We start from the raw sequence: 20,309 nt of genomic DNA, 5'->3' as shown, positions 1-20,309 counted from the left end.
TATACTCCATGTATCAGTTCAGAACTCTTGGCTGAAATATGATGGTGTTATTGTTTCTTCCTCTCCAGGGTGCCATTTTGATATTTATGGGGATTGTTGTCCTCACTATGAAGGCATCTGTTATTGAAATGTTCCTTGGTAAGTACTTTTATGTGTGTATCTGGATACGCTTTTAACATTTTCCTAAGGTCCAAAGAATCTTGCCAAGAAGAGGCTTAAACCAAGACAGAGCATATAAACAGTACAGTGTATCTTTTTATGATAAACATTTTAGAGAGATGTTTAAGTGAGAATGTTAAGCGTAGATCAAATTCAAGATGTACGTGTGTATATATTCTTGTATAAAGCAAAATTGTGTATCACATGTGTGTACATGTTACACACATACACACACATATCTTGCCTTCTTCAGCAACAAGCAAATGTTTCAGATGGAATATATTTACAGATTCTGAATTCAGAAATCTTAATGCTTATTAAAAAAAAAATCTCATCACTGACATGTCCTTATTTGTACACTGGTGACTCATGCTCTCACAGACGGAACCCACACCCGTTATCAGCAGAGAACACAATTTCAGGTAGGCTCTGGAGGAGCCACAGTTGGGCTTCAGGAAAGAAAAGGATTGATGGGGTTAGCATTAAGCCCAAGGGTGATTATCTATTAATCTTGACCCCCGCTGTGCCCTGGCCACGTTGGAGAGAGCAACCCTATGGGAATCACTGCCTTACTCCTACCAGGGTAGAGTGCGAAGACTTTTTGGACATTGTATTCGTTTGCTAGGGTGCCATGACAAAATACCACAGGCTGAGTGGCTTGAAACAGTGCAGTTTTATCCTCTCACAGTCCTGAAAGCTAGAAGTCCAAAACCAAAGTGTCAGCAGGGTTGGTTTCTTCAGAGGGCTGTGATGGAGCCTGTGCTCCATGCCCCTCTCCTTCGGGAGGTTTGGCGGCCATCTTTGGCATGTCTTGGCATCTCTGCCACCATCTTCACGCGGCGTTCTTCCTCAGTTGGATGAGTATCTGTTTGTGTCCAAATTTCCTTTTCTTATAACACTAGTCATAGGGGATTAGGAGCCCAACCTACTCTAGTACAACCTCATCAGAACTTAAACAATTACATCTATTTCAAAATGAGGTCACATTGGGTTTTGAGGGCTGGGACTTCAACCAATGAATTTAGAAGGGACAAAATTCAATGCAGAATATAGTCAGAACATTCCAGGTCTGTGTAGAGGAGGTCTCTGCAGCAGAGTTGGGGAACAGAAGAGAAAGAGGAGACACAGGGAAGGCAACAGGGCTCTCACGGGGTGGAAGGAGCCTAGACCAGGAGTCGGAGAGACCCTGTGGCTTCCAGTCCAGACCGCCCACCAACCTGCTAAGCTCAAGCCCCTTCATTTCCAGTTTGCCCTTTGAGAGGCTCTCCCCTCCCATACTGCCCAACTGGTTAGTGTTTCTTATGTAGGGCAGGTGGGGGGGGAGTCAGGAATAGAAAGACTTTAGCTGCTGTAAAACACACAAAGCCAGCAAACCCCGAGGCCATTTCATACTCTGCATGTCCCCCATATGACAGAACCAAGAAGGGACACTTGACTGTCCTTCCTTGTCCCCAGACTCTCACAACCTGTCTTTCTGCAGAACTCTCTCCCCTCAGGGCTGTACATTCAGAAGGTAAGAAATCAGACCCAGTAAAGGAGATTCCTGTCACACAATTCCCTCTCTGTGCTCACGTGTCTGTCTCCCCAGCATCTCTCTTACTCAACTGCTTGTCTCCATCCCAGGGCCATTTCCCTGTCACTCTCCTCAGTACTGGGACAGCCTCCCTGCCCCAAATCCTGACCCCTCCAACTCCTTCTCAACCACACCCCAATTAATCTCTCTAAAGAACACGTCGGATCACCACTTTTGACTTAAACTCCTCCGTGGTTCCCCTTTGTCTTTGGGATGGGACCTATAACTCTAAAAGTATCTTGCTTGCTGGGAAGACCTTCCTGATATGGCTCCCCTTGCTGTCTTCTGCTCTCCTTCTCCCCACAGAGCCCACTCCAGCTTCTGAGGAACTGAAAAGTACTGACCTTCTCCGTCCCTCAGGGCTCACATCATTTTTCCCCTTCAGGCCTTTGACCATGCTGGGTCCCTTGCCCGGAATGATCTTCCTCTCACTCCCACACCCCCCACAAGCCCTACTCGTCCTGGGGAAGCTTCCTTCCACCACCCCCTCCCCCATTTGACCAGGCCATCTTCCTAAGGGCTTCTGTGGTGCCCTGTATTGATTCTCATTATAGCTGTGTCATGTTCCCCTTTCCACTCGGCAGGCTCCCCCAGAGCTGTGAACTCACTGAGGGCAGCTGGCAGGAGCTGTGTCCTGCATTTTCAATGCTGAGCACATCTCATAGGCACTCAAGAAATATTGTAAAATAAATTATTCTTAGGGATGCTAGATTTGTAAGGAATCAGAGTCCAACTGTGCACCTAATTCCAATGTGTGGGTGTATATATACTACAAATCAAATATCACACAGTACCGTCCAATGATCCCCCCTTAATTAATGTCAATTAAGTATTCAATATATATCAGAGCTAGCATGTTTAAGACATCCTCAAATTTATGATACAGCAGAGTTTTATGCCACTGTCTTTGGAGCACTGTGTGTAATCAACAACTGTGCTTATGGGGAGTGAGTGGAATAAATGGGCTAAGGCAGTAGTCAGCAAACTTGCAATCTGGTTCCAGCTTTTGCCCCAAAGACCTGCAGCTTTAGCCAAGGTGTTAACCTTGACCTTTGTGTCTTTTTTTTTAATAAAATAAAAGGATAACCTACAAAGCTCTTCCCAGCTTTAATATTCTGTGTTTTGAAGCATAATTTTATAATTTACATGATTGTAGAGAATAAGTCGTCCTGTCTTTGCTATGAAGCTCTGATTTATATGACGTTAGATGTTTCATTGAGTACATAATATGAAATTAAAGCGTGGGGGAGGGGTGCCTGGGTGGCTCAGTGGGTTAAGCCTCTGCCTTTGGTTCAGGTCATGATCTCAGGGTCCTGGAATAGGGCCCCGCACCGGGTTCTCTGCTCAATGGGGAGCCTGCTTCCCCATCTCTCTCTGCCTGCTGCTCTGCCTACTTGTGCTCTCTCTCTGTCAAATAAATAAATACAATCTTAAAAAAAAAAAAAAAGAATTTTTTTAAAAAGCCTGGGGGAAATTTGAACTGCTTTAAAATGATCTGCTTTGTAAATCAGTTTTCAGGAAGGCACTGTGGACACTTAAAGAGAAGCAGAGCTGGAGAGTGTTTAAAGTGGTAAATATAGATTTTAATCAGGAACTACTCCAATCGAGGAGATCTCACTGTAGAAATGGGCTCAATTCCAAATATAACAAGGGACATGGAGATTTATATCTGAGAAGCAGGTTGCAGGGGGTCGGTGGTTGGAAATTACTGAGAGAAGACATCAAGGGTGGAGGATTCTTGCTAAACCTATCTGACATGATTCTTGCTAAAGGCAGACCAGGGTGATCAGATATCTATCAAGGGTGGGGGATTCTCTCTAAATAGGATTCTTGCTAAAACCGGGTGATGCAGGACCAACAAGGAGGAACACTGAAGCCCAGTGTCAAAGTCCAGTTGGAAAGAGGGCTTGGAGGAGCCCCATTAGAGTTTGGTCAAGGAGAGAGTCCTTGTCAATACCACTAGAGTTAGTATCCTGAGGGGCCCTGGAGTTTATGGGGTACACGGAGGCATTTCTATAAAAGTTGTAGACACATAATAAGTTTTCAGTAAGAACTTCTTGATTTGATCATTGATTAGATGTCATGGCACTTCATGTCTTTCTTGAAAGTAAGTGAATTCTGATGATAATTCATGACTGGCCAGAAGAGTGGGATAGGAGTGCTGATTAACCATACTGATGATTTTGGTAGCCCTTTTCATTTTCATAAATCTATGGGATTTCAATATAACCCAGTTAAAAAAACAGTTTATCTTGTCTTTTTTTAATTGTAAAAGAAAGATATTCTTTATAAAATATGGGATTTATATATGAAAAATACTATAAAATGGCAAGAATATACAAAATAAAAATGGAAACGACAATGCCATCATTACAAACATTTTGGTATGTTTGTTCCACTTATTTCTCTCTGGATATATTCTAATTTTGTCAGAATCATTCTTCAGGTTAGAGCTGAGCACTTGCCAGTTTGTTTAATATTCTTTAACACATCATTTGTAGTAAACGCTCAGGGTACCCCTACTGTTGGGACATTTCCAGCATTTAATTATTTCCAGACTATCATTATAAATAATGTTTAGTGAACATTTTTTACATAAGTTTTTGTCTATATCTCTAATTATAATTTGGGATATATTCCTAGAGGTATATTTCCTAGGACAAAGAATATAACTCTTTTTAGGGCTGTTGAAATATATTACCAAATGGCTTTCCAGAATGACTCCACCTTCTTAAACTTCACCAACAGTGTACCTAAATGCCCTAATCTCAAATCCATGCCAAGATTAAGTATCATCTTATTTTCAGTATTTACTGACATAATATGGGAAACTACCCCTGGGTTTGGCTCTGGCTTGCAATTTTTATCATTAATGAAATTGAATGTTGTTTTAAGCTCATTCACTTGCATTTCTTTATCTATAAGCTATCTGGGGGATCATTTATTTAATTCTAAAACAATTACGCCTCCTCCATCTTAACGCTACTGATGGCTACTCTAGAGAGGAAGAGAGTGAGAAGTGGAAGGAGATCTTTTATCTGAAAAAGTAATTTCAACATTCAGCTTATTTTGAAATTTCAAGCACTGATGTCAAAGGAAGGGAACTTTAGTCAATGTTGTTCAAAACTAGAACACTGATTTTTAAACAGTTGAGAAGTATTGCTGCAAATTGCATAAACCATGATTGCCTTAGAACTTCGGACTCTAGATTTAATTTCCTCAAGCCTTCTAGACACTAATGGCCTCAGTTGTCAGAAGGGACTGGATTTCAGACCTGTGGTCCACTTTGTACTTTGAAGTGAGAATCAGCCATCCATCCCTGTGCTCTGCCTGGCTTCCCAAGAAAAGCGACACCAGACTGATTTTTCCGTTTCCCAAATTCAATACTCAATTCACCACTTCAGCATAGCAAGAGAAGCCTTACAGTCAAGGAATGAAGACTCCAGGGCACAAGCACATTTTCAGCCTTATTGACCAGCCCTCCCCTTGAGGAGTGGTTTCTGGGGAGTTTTAATTAACAAGATTCCAAGCTGAGGAGTGGGCCAATGTGTACCATTGAAAATAATGACTTTATTAACCACTGTGGTAAAACTGAACCCAGCTATGCATGTTTTCAGCCTGGAGGGTCGTGGGTGAGCAAATGCAAGTGATGGGGTGGTCTTACTGAAATATTTATAGTCCTAATGATATGGAGACTCAGAAACCACTTGCCACAGGCACAGAGGCCCAGAAGGACAGTATTTGGTTTTCCCGAAGAACTGATACCCAAATGTATGACTATTTCAATTATTCCTTCTAATGAACTTGCTTAATTTTCTTCTCCATATTTATTTAGTATTTGTTCTTTAAAATATTCTAGGATTCGTTGTTTTTGTGTATAAAATGAAGACGTGTCTTCGCAGAGTTAAATGACACAGAGACTCCTATAAAAATTAGACCTCCAGGACACTCACATCCACCCAAACCCCAGAAGTAAATAACACCTCAAAAATGTCTGCCTTCATTCCACTTGGCTAGACCTGTGGTTCCTACTCAGTTCTCTTTCATGTGTCTGTTCTCTCAGGACATGCTACGTCAGCTGTCCAGCAGTAGCACGAGCTGAGGATAATTGGGGATAATTCTGGGGATAATTCAGGAGCTGCGTCATGGGTACAGAATAGCTAGATAATCTCAGGATAAATAACAATTTCCTTTTTTTTTTTTAAGATTTTATTTATTTATTTGTCAGACAGACATCACAAGTAGGCAGAGAGGCAGGCAGAGAGAGAGGAGGAAGCAGGCTCCCCGCTGAGCAGAGAGCCTGACTTGGGGCTCAATCCCAGGACCCCGGGACCACGACCTGAGCTGAAGGCAGAGGCTTTAACCCACTGAGCCCCCGAAGTGCCGCTAAATAACAATTTTCTTAGCAAACCCTGGTGACATTTTCCTTCAAAGGTAGTTGCTAATCAAGAATTCCCAGGTCCATTTATATCTAAATTAAATATTTGTGTTGTCACACACACACAGACACCATGAAGTAGAACACCTATTTTGATTACTCTAACACCTTATATTTACCTCTGGAGTCCCAACCGTACCCAGAAAGTGAGTTTCTAAAAAAAATGGGGAAAAAAAGTGGCTAAAATAGAAGCATGCTAAGCAGTGGATAAGGTAGAAGACGCCTGGAGAGGAAGAAAGAAGAATGGAGAATTGGTTAGCTTTTTGAAAGGAAAACATTGTTTTTCCATCTACAGGTAGAACTAGCATCAGTACAGAGACGTGAGCATTTTCAGACATTACTAATAAAAAAATGCTATGAGAAATGTTCACAATATGTACCAAAATTCTAACTGGGCCTATATTTCAGACAAGAAATCCTATTTATTTAATTTATTTAAAGGAAATAACAAAGGATCAGGGCAAAGAGGAAGCTATTTATATTAAGTCCAAAGATGACTAAATCATGGTACATCCTTATAGTACAATACTTTTCAGGCCCTCAAAAGTACTGTGAGAGGAACACTTAATGACCAGGAAAAATGTCTGTATATATCCTGAAGTAGAAATAAGTTACAAAACATTGCAAACAGTGTGAGCTTGATAAGATGCTTGTTTAAGAAAAGCACCTGCATGAATATGTATACATATAGAAAACATGAACATATGTATCTTTTGTGTTCATCTATGTTTTCTATAATGTTCCTAGTGTTTTTTACATTCTTCTGTGAGGCACAAGTCCTATTCTGGTAATAAGGGAAAAAATGGTCAGTGCTATTTTTTTAAAACACAAGGCTCAAGCTGGTAATACGACTTTGAACTCAAAAGGATAAAGAGCTCTCCTTTCTTTCTTCCTCTGCTGCTGTACTTCCTCAAGAGAGCAGTATCCCAAAGCTGCTCCGCTCCTGTTTCTGAGGAGGAAGGTCAACTAGCTGCAGTTGGCCTTGACAGGGCCGGGGAAGCAAGTGCTGGTGCAGCGGACCACCAGGGGACACTCTGGTCACCCCTCACCCCCTGTGGCCACGCCCCCCCTTCCCCCCAGCCCGCTCTCTCCTTGTCTTCCTCTCCTAGACAGCCCTCCCCTGTGGCTTTCTACATATCCCCTCCACGCTACCTTCCTTATCTCCCTCACAAGCCCGCACGCATGCGCCTATATGCGCACGCATATACACGCACGCATGCGCAATGCTCTGGCCAGTTTGAAATTAGCCCTTTGGAAACTCCGTGTGGCACAGAGGAGAGAGCTCAGGAAGGCCCTGGTGCTCACCCTACCTCGATCATTTATTTCTGGCCCCAACCGAATGAGTGGACTTCTCAGGCCCCCCATTTCCTCTTTTGGCGACCGGAGAGGGCAGACTCGGGATGGTGAAATGCAAAGCAGCAGAACAGAGGACAGGTGCCCGGGAGGTGTTTCTGGAAGCCTCCCTCAGCAGCAGCCAGGAAAAGTACACGAACATCCATCTTATTCCCCCAACCTTCATTTAAGGGAACATTAGTTCCACCGATGAGACTATTTTAACATGTGATGGAAGCGATGATAAGGGTCAAAAGAGAGAAAGTGTTTGGGTAAAATGATACTGATTAGCGTTTCTTTCATTTTCTCCATGTAGTTTTGCTGGTGACAGGAATACACTCAAATAAAGACATGAACAAGAAGATCAAAAGGCCCAAGTTCAGTAAGTAAAATTGCAATTCCTCATTAGCATAAGGTTTGTGTCTCTCCTGTAGAGGGCTGTTCTACTTGTTTCAGATAATTTGGAAGGTTTGGGGGCTTTTTGACTTTACTTCAGTTGTTTTGCATTCAGACTGATAGGTAATGATTATTACTTATCACCTACTTCATCCCAAAAAGCATTTGAGAGAGGAGTGCTGATTTTAGGGGAGAGATCAGTGGTTCCATTATATTGGAGCATTTCGAAATGCACATACAAAGACCAGGTAACATTATGTCTCTATGGCTAAGCCTGAGTAGGTATTTTCTTGCCATTGAAATGTCAGTTCCCCATACCAGAAAATTCTGTCTAGCTCATACAAATCTGCCCTCCTTCCGGCATGCTCTGGGATCAGAAGGTTAATCTCACAGCAAAGCCCAGAAGGTTTCACACCTAATCAGTGAACAGAGGAAAATAAATTTCATTTTTGGATGGTATATCCGTTAAGATTAGATGACAGGGAATCTAGAATAACAACTGCTTAAGTAAGACTGAAGTTTTCTTTCTCTCTCCAATGAACATAGTCAGTCTGGACTTTTAGGGAATCTTCACCATCTTCAGGGATCCAGACTCTTTCTACCTTACAATTCTGCTCTCCACAACATGCCTCTCAACTCACTGTCCAAAATGGGTGCCCCAGCTCCACCCATCATGTCCATATTCCAGTTGGCAGGAAGGGATGTAGAAGGATGCATACCCATCCTTTTAAAGAGAAGTCCAGGAAATCAAATACACCACTTCTGCTTAAATATCACTAGCCAGTATTAAGGGAGAATGGGAAATGTCTTGATTCCAAGCATCCACATGCCCAAGCTAAAAAAGCAGGGGGTTGTATTACAGGAAAGGAGGAAGAATAGATATTGGAAAATCACTAGTAGGACGAGACATAGATGGAAAGGCTCACGTTCAAATGCTATAAGCACACCGAGATACCTGGTCCTAAATTTGTGGATTTGATGGAGGCTTAAGTTAAAGCATATTTATAAAGGGCCATAAAAGAAATGCCATAGATATAGTTAATGTTCTGTGCTCTCTACAACTGAAACTTCTTTATAGGCATTAAATTTAGATGCTTGAAATCAGCGACATTAATAATCCGAGATATAAGAAAGATATTTGCTTCACACACCATTCTTTTTTCCTTCTGCTCCTTTAAACCCTCCATGTGGGATTTCCTGTTGAAGTGAGACCAAAAGGGCAGCCAGCCACAGCCTCCAAGCCTAAAATACTAAAAAGGAATCAGTTGCTTATTTATTCCTGTCATTACCAAGAGCCAAGAGAATCAGCCCAGGGCCAGATGTGTGTTCAAAACAATGACTGGGTTAATATGGAGACAAATGCACACCCAAGTATGAATTCCTTTGGGCTGTTTCCAGTATCTTCATTAGCTCATATACAAAAATCATGAAAGGTTCCATGATTACCATGACAACGGTTTTCAGTGACTATGAAAGGCTGTGCTAAATGACCCAAGGGCAAACCTCTTTGAGAGATCTCAAATGGATTGAGTTTCTGATATGCTAAATTCTAACCTTACACTCAAAATCTCCCTGGAGATGCAGCACATTTGAATCAATAAATGCATGAGGCCTTTTCTCTAATTAGAAACCCTGGCACAATCATTAAATGGGGTGGGGGGCTAGATACAATGAAGGTAATAGGATATTCCCAAACCATGGCAGTATCTGATTCTTTACCTCGGGAATATTTCCAACTGACAGTCTATAGCTTGAGGCCAAAGCAGTTTTCATTTTTTCTTTTCAGTGTTGTCAGTCTGCCACTGGGGTAGGTGACTTATGGCAAGGAGGCCCGCCATTCATTCCTTTTACCAGTACTGGGTGCCTACCAAGTACCAGATACTATGCTAGACACCCAAACACAGTTGCGACTGAGACCTTTGCCCTTGCAAAATTCAAAATGTAGGGAGAAAGAAAGACAAGTCACCAGGCAGCTAAAGTTACTCCAAGAATATGGAGAAGAAGCTGTATATCTGGGAGGGCTTCCTGGAGGAAGCGGCACACTCACACTGATAATGTGAAGATCAAATAGATATAGATCAGGCAAAGAGGAGGAGGGAAGAGTGTTACAAGCAGAGAGAAAACAGCACGCCTAAGGCCGGAACAAGTTAAAAAGTGTCAAATATGACTGAAATCTAGAGTAGGAAGCGAATGTGTTGAGATAAGAGATGGAGGGATAAGCAGGCGTCGGATCGGATCGTGGAGAGCTTTGTTACCATGTCCATGAATCTGGGCTTCCTCATGAGGGCCATGGGAATATCTCCGTGCAGGTTATATTGGTTGTAATCAGCATAAATCCAAAAGGGATTTTTGCAGGATGTGGAGCGGCTCATGGATTGGCAGCTAGAACTCACTGGAACTGTACCTCAGATGAAAAGAACTCAAGAATCAGTTCCTCTGCTTCTTCCCACATGTCTGCCTCACTGTCTCTCTCCCCTCTCCCTGTCCCTCCCTGTCTCCCTCTCCCCACCCCGGACTCTGTGGACACTGTGTCTCTCAGGACTGAGTCCACATTCCTGGAAGAGAGAATCTCATTGCATCATCCCAGGCTACAGGGTGGTTCTTAGAGAAGAGTAAGCTGGTTAGGGTTGTGCTAAGGAAATAAGACCGTCCTGCCAACAAAAAAACCCCTCACAGCCAACAAATGAAGAGAGACGAGAGACAATGCCATTTGTTAGTGAGAAAAAGCATGGAGATTTACACGCATACACAGGTACAGCGGGAGTGTCTACCAAGTCTGAATGGCATTTCCCACAAAGGTGTCCCGTGAAGGGGGAGACAGAACAATCACGTCTTCTCTTATCTCCTTGAGAGATAAAGGTACGTGGGTCGTGCCTGTCTCCCGTATGCCTGGGTGTCCCTGAACTCCTGCTGGAGCTGACATCACCGTTTTACTCTAAGAGCTGACATCTCAGAGTATATCTTACAGGGAGCTGCCAATGGGTTTTAAGGAGAAAAGGGAAATCATAAAAGCCAGGCTTTAAACAAACCAGTTTGGCCTCAGTGTGAGAACAGCCGGGGCCGGTCCCCTCAGTTCCTGGAGGGGCAGTACCGGCAGCACCTGCGACCTTCTGCCCGATTCCTTCCTCCAACCCCAGCCGGGCCTGCGGGAATCAGAAGCACTGGGGCTGGGGTCCAGCCCTCCATGTCTTAGCAAGCCCTCCAGGACCTCCAGTGCCTGCTGACATCCGCAAACCCATGCATCAGAGAGAGAGCTGGGCCTCTTCCAGGTCCGAAGGTAAAACCACGGGTACTCTTTCAGTGCCCTCTGACCTCTCGTCTAGCCAGCCCTGGCCAGTGGACACTGGCCCCTACTAGGCATGTAGCACAGCTCTTAACACTTGAGGATCTAGTGCCTGAGACCCGGTGCCATGAGCTGGCAGAGCCAGATTGGAAATGCAGGTCTGTGTGAGGTTCTAGCCCATAGGCTCTTCCCAGTGCCTCCTACCAAGCCAGAAATGAAGTCCCTGCTTCCTGGAGGTAGAGGGCTGTGGGATGATCTACTTGGAGGTAGAGGGCTGTGGGGATGACCGAAAGGGAAATAGAGTAGAAGAGATGTGGAGATAGCAGGAAAGGAGGCACCAGCATGGTGCCTTGCCGAAGCCATACACCATGCAAGTTTATCTGTTTCGTTGTGCAAGTAGAGTCACTTTGCTTTAGACAATGGTCACATTCTCTCCCCCATAATTCTTTTTTTTTTTCCTGTTTCTTCTCATCTCCTTTCCCTTTTCTATTTTTTTGGTCTGCCCGTGGCCCTCCCAGAGGCCCTCATGGAGATCACTCAGCTCCACTGGGGGCTGTTTGGACCAAGAAGGTAGTACATACAGAAAATAAGCTGGCATGGGGAGGTTTACAAAAGGGGAAGCAAAGAGGAAAGAGAGAAAGGAAGGAAGGAAGGAAGGAAAGAAGAAAGAAAGGGAAGGGAAGGAACAAGTTCTTACAAATCTTTTCCTCCCACTTACCATTCATTTCAAGCTAATACTTAGCCTTCCCGTACACAGTTGTATTGGGCAAAATGTTATTCCACCATATTTGGCTTATCACCACCTCATTTTCTAAATCAAATTAAGTTGGACTCCAAACTGCCCATTTTCAGGGGCTGAGAAATTACAATTCCATCATTCTAGAGGCTTCTTCCTTCCCCGAGCCCAGCCGCTGGAAGCCTGGTGCTGTCTACAACACCCAGGGCGTTCCCCTGCACTGTTCCGTGTCCAAGCCCATGTTACTTGCAGAAGTTGGGCACACCATTGTTTTCTGAGTGCTGGCATCTTGGGGAAGATGGGGAAGTCCCATGCCTAAGGCTTCACCCTGAGGGACACCCCACCAGGTATTGCTCCAAGATGAGGCTCCTCCAAGGTCACTGGTGGGGAACAGGCTCATTTCCCTTACTGAGACCTACCTGCCCACTCTTCCCAGTCTTAGAAGACCATTTCCTCCCCATCACTCTTTGGGCTGATCAAACCCAAACAAGGGCCATCTGGAGAAACTAATTCCCAATGCCTGAGGGAGAGTTTTCTTTGGGCAACTGTGCCCTTTCTCTTGCAACCTTGAGTTCCAGAGGTGTTTGAAGACGAATGCCTGACTACCTTCTTAGAACAGTACAAGGGAAAAAATAAAATGAAAACAAATCCAAGTTAATGTCTCAATAAATTAACCTGCTGGTAAAGTTCGCCATACTATACAAAATGAGATTTTCACCAAGTTTATTTTTAGAGATTTTTCCAGGTTCTTACTTCCCTGTTACGTTTTGGAGCCCTGGAGCTGGCCTTCCTTGGAGGCACATTAGTGGTGGGTTTAGTCAGTACAGACCTGTTCGAGCATTTTTCAACAAATGACCAAAATATGGCTGCATTTGTCTTGATTATGGGAGGCCACAGATAATGATTGAAGAGTGTAGGTGTGTTCATAACACTCTTCTCTGAAGACAGTCATGATGCCTTATGAATTTCAAGGATTAACTTCATGTGTGTAGATTACGTGTTCAAAAAAGGCCTCCTCTTCAACTCATGAATATTTCAGCCCACATTAAAATAATCACATCCTCTGTTTGCCCTTAAATTCTGTTCACTAACAACTCTCGAAAAATTCCTGCCCATCAGTGCCTATAGAGAAAAAAAAAACTTTTAAGTTATCAAATCTCAGGAAGCACCAGAAGAGCCTCAGAAGGACTGGCTTCAGTGCAGAGTGGGTTCAGATGAGGGGAGAGCCACAGGACGATCAACTCCATGGAACGCGTTACCAGCTTGCCAGCCCACAGTCTCTCTGACTTCAGTTAGCACCCCATCTGGTATCAGATAAAGTCATGCAAAAGTGAGACTTTCTGGACCCAATTCCCATTGCCAGAACACACATTAATCTAGTTTTGGTGGCTCCTGTGTGTCCTGCCCTTCCTCTGCTCTGTACTTATCACCCATTCTTTTTTAAAAATTATTATTTTTATTTATTTGCTGGAGAGAGAGAGAGAATGAGCATGTGCACAAACAGGGGGAATGGTAGGCAGAGGGAGAAGCAGGCTCCCCACTGAGCAAGGAGCCCGGCACCAAGCAACGTGAAGACCTGATTACTGTTCATTGAGTATATGTTGAATGGATGGACAAATGAACAGCAAAAACAACAACAAAACCCAGTGTAAAATAAAGCAAAATGTGATTATTACATAAGAATAACAAGAGATATATGAATAGGGTTCATACTGATTTCACGAAAGAGCATTTGAGGTAGGATGTGAACTATAAGTAGAATTTTACAGACAGAGGTTGGTGGAGGGCTTTTCAGGTAGACTAAGCCCAGACATCCTGGGGAAAAAATAGAAGATGAAGTCAGGGTATAGTGAACAATGTGGTTGGTTTAAATGTGGGGGGAGTCATGGGAGATGCAGCTGGGATATGCATTAGGACTAGGCAAGGCCGTTCAGGGAAGCTTTGTTCTTGGCCATTTGTTGGACAGTGGGGACCCTCAGAGTCTTCAGAGCCCTCTACATGATGAAGACAACAATCAGCAAGATAAACACAGCAGGATATTCTCTGCAAGCAATGAAGCTACATTCTGAAATATTTCCACTACATTTGAGCCTGTTGAAATAGTCTTTGCTTGCGGTGAAATGTACAACCTTTTATTCACATAGCTCTCTCCAGTAAGTTAACCTTAATACCTTGTAAGGCATGGAAAGATCTTTGCAATCAACCTTGAAATGTTGATGATTCCCAGCGGTACTGCCTTGGGCATGAAGACGTAATTGTTCTGGGACTTGGTTATTTAGTGATTGGACACTGATGAAGAGATCTACAGCTTTAGGGGGTTGTTGGATTTGAGTCTAACATGCACAGAACTTCTTGAGTAGGTTCACGTGTTGTTGGCTGCAGCAACATGTAAGTCATCCCCAGCGTGTGCTAGCTTCTCCGACACCTGGTGCCAACACCCATACGTCCTCCACACAGATCGGTGTGTGTGCCCTTTCTCAGACCATGAAAAAGAAAGAGGATTAACTTTCTAGACCTCCTTCTGGGGCTGAGAAGAGAAGTACATTTTTTTTTTAGCTGAGGAAACTACCATGGCAGTTCTCAGGAATAACAGGAAAACAATGGGATAAATGCACAATACACACACACACACACACAGTGTGTGCGCACATGCACATGACCTACATGCAAGAAATAGTGACCTGCTGATGGTTGTCAGTGATCTTTGAGTTCAGAAAAGTCCTGCAGGATGAGAGTAGGGAACAGCAATTTAACTCTTTCTCTTCAGCTATAGAAGCAGCAGCCAGGTGGAGGTGGCAGAGTCTTGGCTTTAGAGCCAGAGGACCTGAGTTCAGGTCCTCCTTCTGCCACTTACTTGGTACCTGGGCTTGAGCAAGTTGACTCACTTCTCTGAAATAGAGAAACAATGTACTTCTCAAGGTTTTGTAAGGGTCAAGTGAAAAAATGTGTGTTAGAGTCCTTTGTGAACTAGAAATAGGTTGTTTTTAGAGACGCAAATTTTGCAGCTGTGTTGCCACAGATAGATGAGCCTCTGCTCTCCAGTCACTGCTTCATCATGGTCCTTCCATGGCACATGGATAAAGGTATTGTCTCAAGCCTGGTTACAAGGACCAAACTTCACAGAGTTTTTGAAGTGTTTAGATCTTGAGCTTGGAGTTACTTGTTGAGGCACGCGCTCTCTACTGGGTCTGTCCTTATAAACAATTAACATCATATGTCTTATGTTGCCCTCAACTGTAGTCTTCTTGAGAAATTCATGACCAGAGGAAAATATTTCTTCAGCCCCCATGGCTTTACAGTTGGGCAAGTCTTGGCACAGGTGAGAGCGTGGGACCGTGTTGGAACCAGACATCGGAGTTCAAACCCAGCCCCACCATGAATTAACGCTATAATTTCATCATCCCAGTGTCAGCGTGGCTGCCATGGATCCTCAAATGCCAGATTGAGCCTGTGTAAATACCAATTCTATAATCTTTTCTGAAGTCTGGAGCATGCTCCATGATTTCTGGAGAATCTACAATGTACTTCCTCATGATTTCTCTACCTAGTCACTCCTGTGCTCCCACAGCCTTCCTGTTTTACCTTGCCCTGGGACTTAGCTACTTCACTAACTCCTACAAGAAACTTCCCTGCATCTGATATCATATTTTGGAGACTTTACTACAGATTTTCTAAGACCAACAGAAGAGGTCACCTCGTGGGGTGTAAAATCTTCTTCCACCCGCTGCTCATTCTGCCCTCACCCTCCGTCCCTCCCTATCTCATGCCCTACCTGCTCTCTCCGACTAACAAGCCCATTTTATGGGTAGATGCTTCTCCTTGCCTCTTTGAAGAATTCAGCCCATACACAGGCCCTTGAAGTTCAGTCTCTATCCCAAGTAGGCGTCTCAAGAAAATTCTTCTGAGAAAAACTAATGTGTAGTCCTGAAAAGAGTGTTAGCAAGAATAGTTCTTGACATCTTGGTTATAGCAGGATTATTAATTTATCTAATCCTCACATGATTTGGCCCCTGCTTACCTCCCAGACTTTATCATAGACCTCTCTCTCTCTCTCTCATCCAGTGTTCTCTGCACACACTGGTCTCTTTTATGTTCTTCAAACCACCAACCCCATTCACACATCAGGGGTTTTGCCCTGGTTCTTCTTTCTATCAGGGCAGGGTGGGGGGTCCTTCTTCTAGGCCTTTGCTAGCTAGCACCTTCTCATCACAAAGTACCAGTGGTAGGAGATTAAGTAGACATGAGTACAGAGACCAATCCTTTAGGGTCTTATAGACCATCTCAAGGACCTTGGATATCATCCTAAGGGCAATAGTAAGCTAGCGAGGGTTTTAAGCAGGAGATTGATAAAATGTGATCACTTTTTTTTTAAGTATCACACTGGCTGCCCAATGGAGAAATGACTAGGGCAAAGGGAAGGGCAACATGGAAGGAAGAAGACAAGATACCAGGCTATTATGTTAACAGTCCAGACAGGAAATGTTGGTGACTTGGACCAATGTGGAGGTAGAGAGGAAAAGCTTCAGAAATAAAACTAATAGGACTTGCTAATGAACTGGTTTCATTCGTTCACTCATTCGGCATTCTTTTTATTTTTATTTTTTTAGATGTTATTCATTTATTTAAGAGAGAGAGCACATATGCAAGTAAGGAGGAGGGACAGATGGGGAGGGAGAGAATCTCAAGCAGACTCCCCACTGAGCATGAAGCCTGATGTGGGGTTCGATCTCATGAACCTGAGATCATGACCTGAGACAAAACCAAGAGGCGGATGCTTAACTGACTGATCTCCCCAGTCGCTCCTCAGCAGACATTCTTGATCAGCAGTAAACAAAATAGAAATCCCTACCTTTGTGGAGTATATATTCTAGTAGGTGACTGAAGATACAAGTGAAACTGGGACCTTGAAAAGTACTAGCATTTAAACAGATAAAAGGAAAAAGTGTTCCAGGTGTCAGAAATGATCCAAGCCAACTTTGCAAGATACTATGCATTTGAGAAGTACCAGGTACGATACTGGCAAACCCGGAAGTTCCATGGAGGGGACTATGGAAAGGCCTTAAGGATTTTAGAATTTTTTCACAGGTAGCAAAAAGGTATTGATGGTTTTTAACCCAGAGATTCAAGGTGGTTGAGGACTGTTTAAGAAAAATGGGAAAGAATGCTTTTGCAAAAGAAGTCGCTATAAAGGAAAGAGTACCATGATTTGGTCACTGGGTGTCAGGATCAGAGAGAAGGAAACATTCATCTTCAAACTTTATTTAATGGTCATTTTTGTTTCATTAAATTAACATTTTTTATAATTCTCTTAAAATAGGATTTTGTTCTAGTTCAATATCACAGTCTAACAAAATCAAATTTCACATCAAAACTACTTATGCATAAGTACTTTTATGTTATAACAATTCTTCCTCATAAGCAGCCTGGAGGGGAGCTTACAATGGCTTTCTCTTAAATGATTAGGAAATCTGCTTTCCAAAACCAGCATAGCTTGCCTGGGATCAGCAAAAAGATGAATGGAAAGCGAGTATTCCCTTTGATATTGCCTGCTATGTCACTGGCTTATTGTATGAGACATCACCCAGTCTGATACTCCACCACCTGATCCATTATTAGATGAGGCAGGAGACCCAACCCAGCAGAAGCATGCAAGGTCCTGTCTCTTAAGATTTCAGGGCTGCATGAAATAGTAGCTCAGACAGTACCAGTTTTGCCCAGGAACCCTCTGAGATCCATACAGCAATCACAGGACCTCAGGGAGCAGCATCTAAAGGTCATCTTTTAGTTCTAACCATCTAGGTTGCAAGTGGTTCTCTTTTGCCTATGGCTGGTGCCAAGGGCCTCCAGGAAAAATCCTTGGCAGATAATGTGGTGCTTTAATGTTGAGCTCTGTCGTGAAAGTGATAGCGACCTTGAGAAGGCAAGGATCCCACGAGGGAGAAGAAGAGCACGTGGCCAAGAACAGGTCTCTGGGCAGAGGTTCTATCCAAACAGCTCTGGGCAACCCCAGGATTTCTGTGACTTCAGCCCAGGGCTCCCTCTCTACACAGCAACTGTCCGCTCAGGAAGGAATGAGAGAGGCTCTTGCCTTGCTTTTTTAAAACATTCCTGGCTGGAAACCTTTTGACTTCTAACTAAGTTGTCTCCTGAGGTTAACAGTGGGGATGCAGTGTCCCCCACCCCCAAACTCTGGCCATTTGCCACCTGTCTTCCTACTTCCCTTCAGACCTGAGGACAATACCTCTTGAGCTGCCTTCATTTTGACTTGTCCTCTTACAGAAGCCTGATTTCTGCACCTGTGAGAGAGAACGCCCAGAGAAGGGCGAAGGGAGACCAATGAATCTAAACAACCCAAGAGAAAGGAAAAGGAAAACCCAAGCTGTAGGATCGAACAGTTCAAAAGTGTCCAGGGGAAATGTGAAAAATAACTTCTTTGGGGTCTTGCGTGGATGGAGGAAAGATTCTCAGAAGTTGCAAGAAAACAGACACCTTCACAAACAACCGGGGGATACTGGAAAGAACCAAACCCTGGTTTCCACGCTCAAGGAAGAGTGGCCAAAAAGACCAAGTGGCTGCTGCTTCCAGAGGCCAGATTCAGGCATTACACTTTCCAGTGATTTTGGCAATTACTTTTAATTAGCTCACTCTCTCCAGCTTAATTTTCTGCACCAATTTAACAAATATTTGACCTTTAGCCACACGTTGCCATTGCACCCTGTTTTTCCAAAGCACATGAGCATATGTGCTTGATTTCGTTTTTCCTGCGAAGGTTCGAGTTAATTCGCTGATTTTACTAATCCAACTGGGTGCCGTTAAGACAGATCTCATTAAAGGTACTATCAGGCCTTTGTAAAAACAGACCCAACAAAAACAAACAAACACCCCTTAAGGGAAAGGGGAACTTGATGAGCAGGAAGGAAATATTCCCATGTGACCCTTCCCCCTTGTCTTCTTAAACCAACTATTTCATGGAAAACCCCTCGCATGAACTGTGAATACCCTTAAGTCTTTCCAATACCTTGGATCCCTGTGTAATACTCATGCAGTAAACTTCGAGATTCCCCGCTTTTAACTTCTCCCCTCCAAAAAATTTGGGTTGACCTGCCAGCACAGCCAAAACTTCTGGAAGCCAAAGTCACATCCACATTAAATCCCAGGTCACAGAGCCAGTCACCTCCTGGCTCAAACACCTGAGAACCAAGAAGGCAGCCTTCCCTCTTGTGTCCGTGTGAAGGAGCAGACGCATTTGGGAAGGGAAAAGTGGGAGGCAGAAGGGAAGGGAGCGGAGCGTGTCCAGTTACCCCCAGGGATCAATTAATCTCAGGAGAGAATACACTGGTGTCTTTAGGCCCCAAATTGTCTTTAAAAAATATATATATATTCTAAGGCTCGAAATAGTAAATGCAGCCTTGAGTATCAGGACTGAAAAGAATGAAAGATAAAAGGAACAGAGCTTTGGAGAGGAGGCCACCTGTGGTAGGGAGGGGAAAACCACAGGCTGCGTAGAGCACAGCGCTCGGCTTCTTAACCGAGACCACAAATTGTTTTAGCCTGTGATCAGACTCGGGGCCCCCCCCCCCCCCCCCCCAGGAGAAGGGCTTCCACACCGGCCCTGCCCTGCACGGCCAAGATCGGCTGGGAGGCGTGTTTAGGAAGAGAGCAGCACTTCTAACTTCATTTCTCCCTGTAGTCTGAGTGAAATGCGACTCTGCTCCGTTAGGGTACATCAGGGTTAAAAAAAAAAAAAAAAAAAAAGAGTGTGCGTTTTGGATACAGCTGGAAGTCATTAACAGCTCTGAGACCATCCCGGGAACCCAGTGAGAGGGTGGGTGGCCTGGCAGAGATCCTGGATCCCTGTGTGTAATCACCAGGCAGGGCTGTATTTCTCCCTCCCACCCAGCGCAGAAATCCCCTCTTCCACTGTTCAGTCCCTGCCCACAGGCTCCCCGCTCACGCACGCACGGCTGCAGGAGGCCGCACCTTCCTTCAGAGACAACCTCAGGCACTAGAAAGTTCTTTGCAGAATGTGCCTCTGTGGAAAGTCTCCCCTTTCGTTTTCGCTTAGCCGGCTGGTGGCACAGCACACAGCGGTCCTGCTTGGGAAGACAAGGAGACCCCCGGCCTCCTCCGTGAAGAATGGAGCCCAGAACAGAAGACATTGCTGGCTAGGAGGGCACCAGTATGGTGTCCTCTAGGAGGCCTTCCTTTCAGGAGTTATGATGGCCATTTTTTCAGGAAAGACACAGCTAGGCCCCCTTTCAGGTACTGCCACTAGAGAATCTACGCCACCTCGTTCCCGGGCAAGCTTTCAGCTCTAGAAGACGGGCCTGATGGACAGTGCTAGTCCACAATGGCTGCAACACAGCCAAAAAGGAGACACGAAAGAATAAAG

The 20,309-nt window shown here is 44.1% G+C and overlaps 1 protein-coding gene across 4 annotated transcripts in view; it reads left to right on the top strand.

Annotated features, from left to right (window-relative positions):
• The window catches only part of VIT (vitrin), a 103,102-nt gene that overhangs the window by 28,361 nt on the left and 54,432 nt on the right, over positions 1 to 20,309 (top strand). For all 4 annotated transcript variants that reach the window (XM_059405426.1, XM_059405425.1, XM_059405424.1 and 1 more), the window contains exons 2-3: positions 69 to 138; positions 7,819 to 7,884. In XM_059405426.1, the coding sequence (XP_059261409.1) occupies positions 87 to 138; positions 7,819 to 7,884 (118 nt within the window). In that variant the 5' untranslated portion in view covers positions 69 to 86. The remainder of the gene's footprint in view (positions 1 to 68; positions 139 to 7,818; positions 7,885 to 20,309) is intronic.

Source organism: Mustela nigripes, chromosome 7 (assembly GCF_022355385.1).
Source record: "Mustela nigripes isolate SB6536 chromosome 7, MUSNIG.SB6536, whole genome shotgun sequence".
NCBI classification, from domain to species: domain Eukaryota; kingdom Metazoa; phylum Chordata; class Mammalia; order Carnivora; family Mustelidae; genus Mustela; species Mustela nigripes.
The sequence above is the reverse complement of the archived record's forward strand: the minus strand, read 5'-3'. Positions and strand labels throughout refer to the sequence as shown.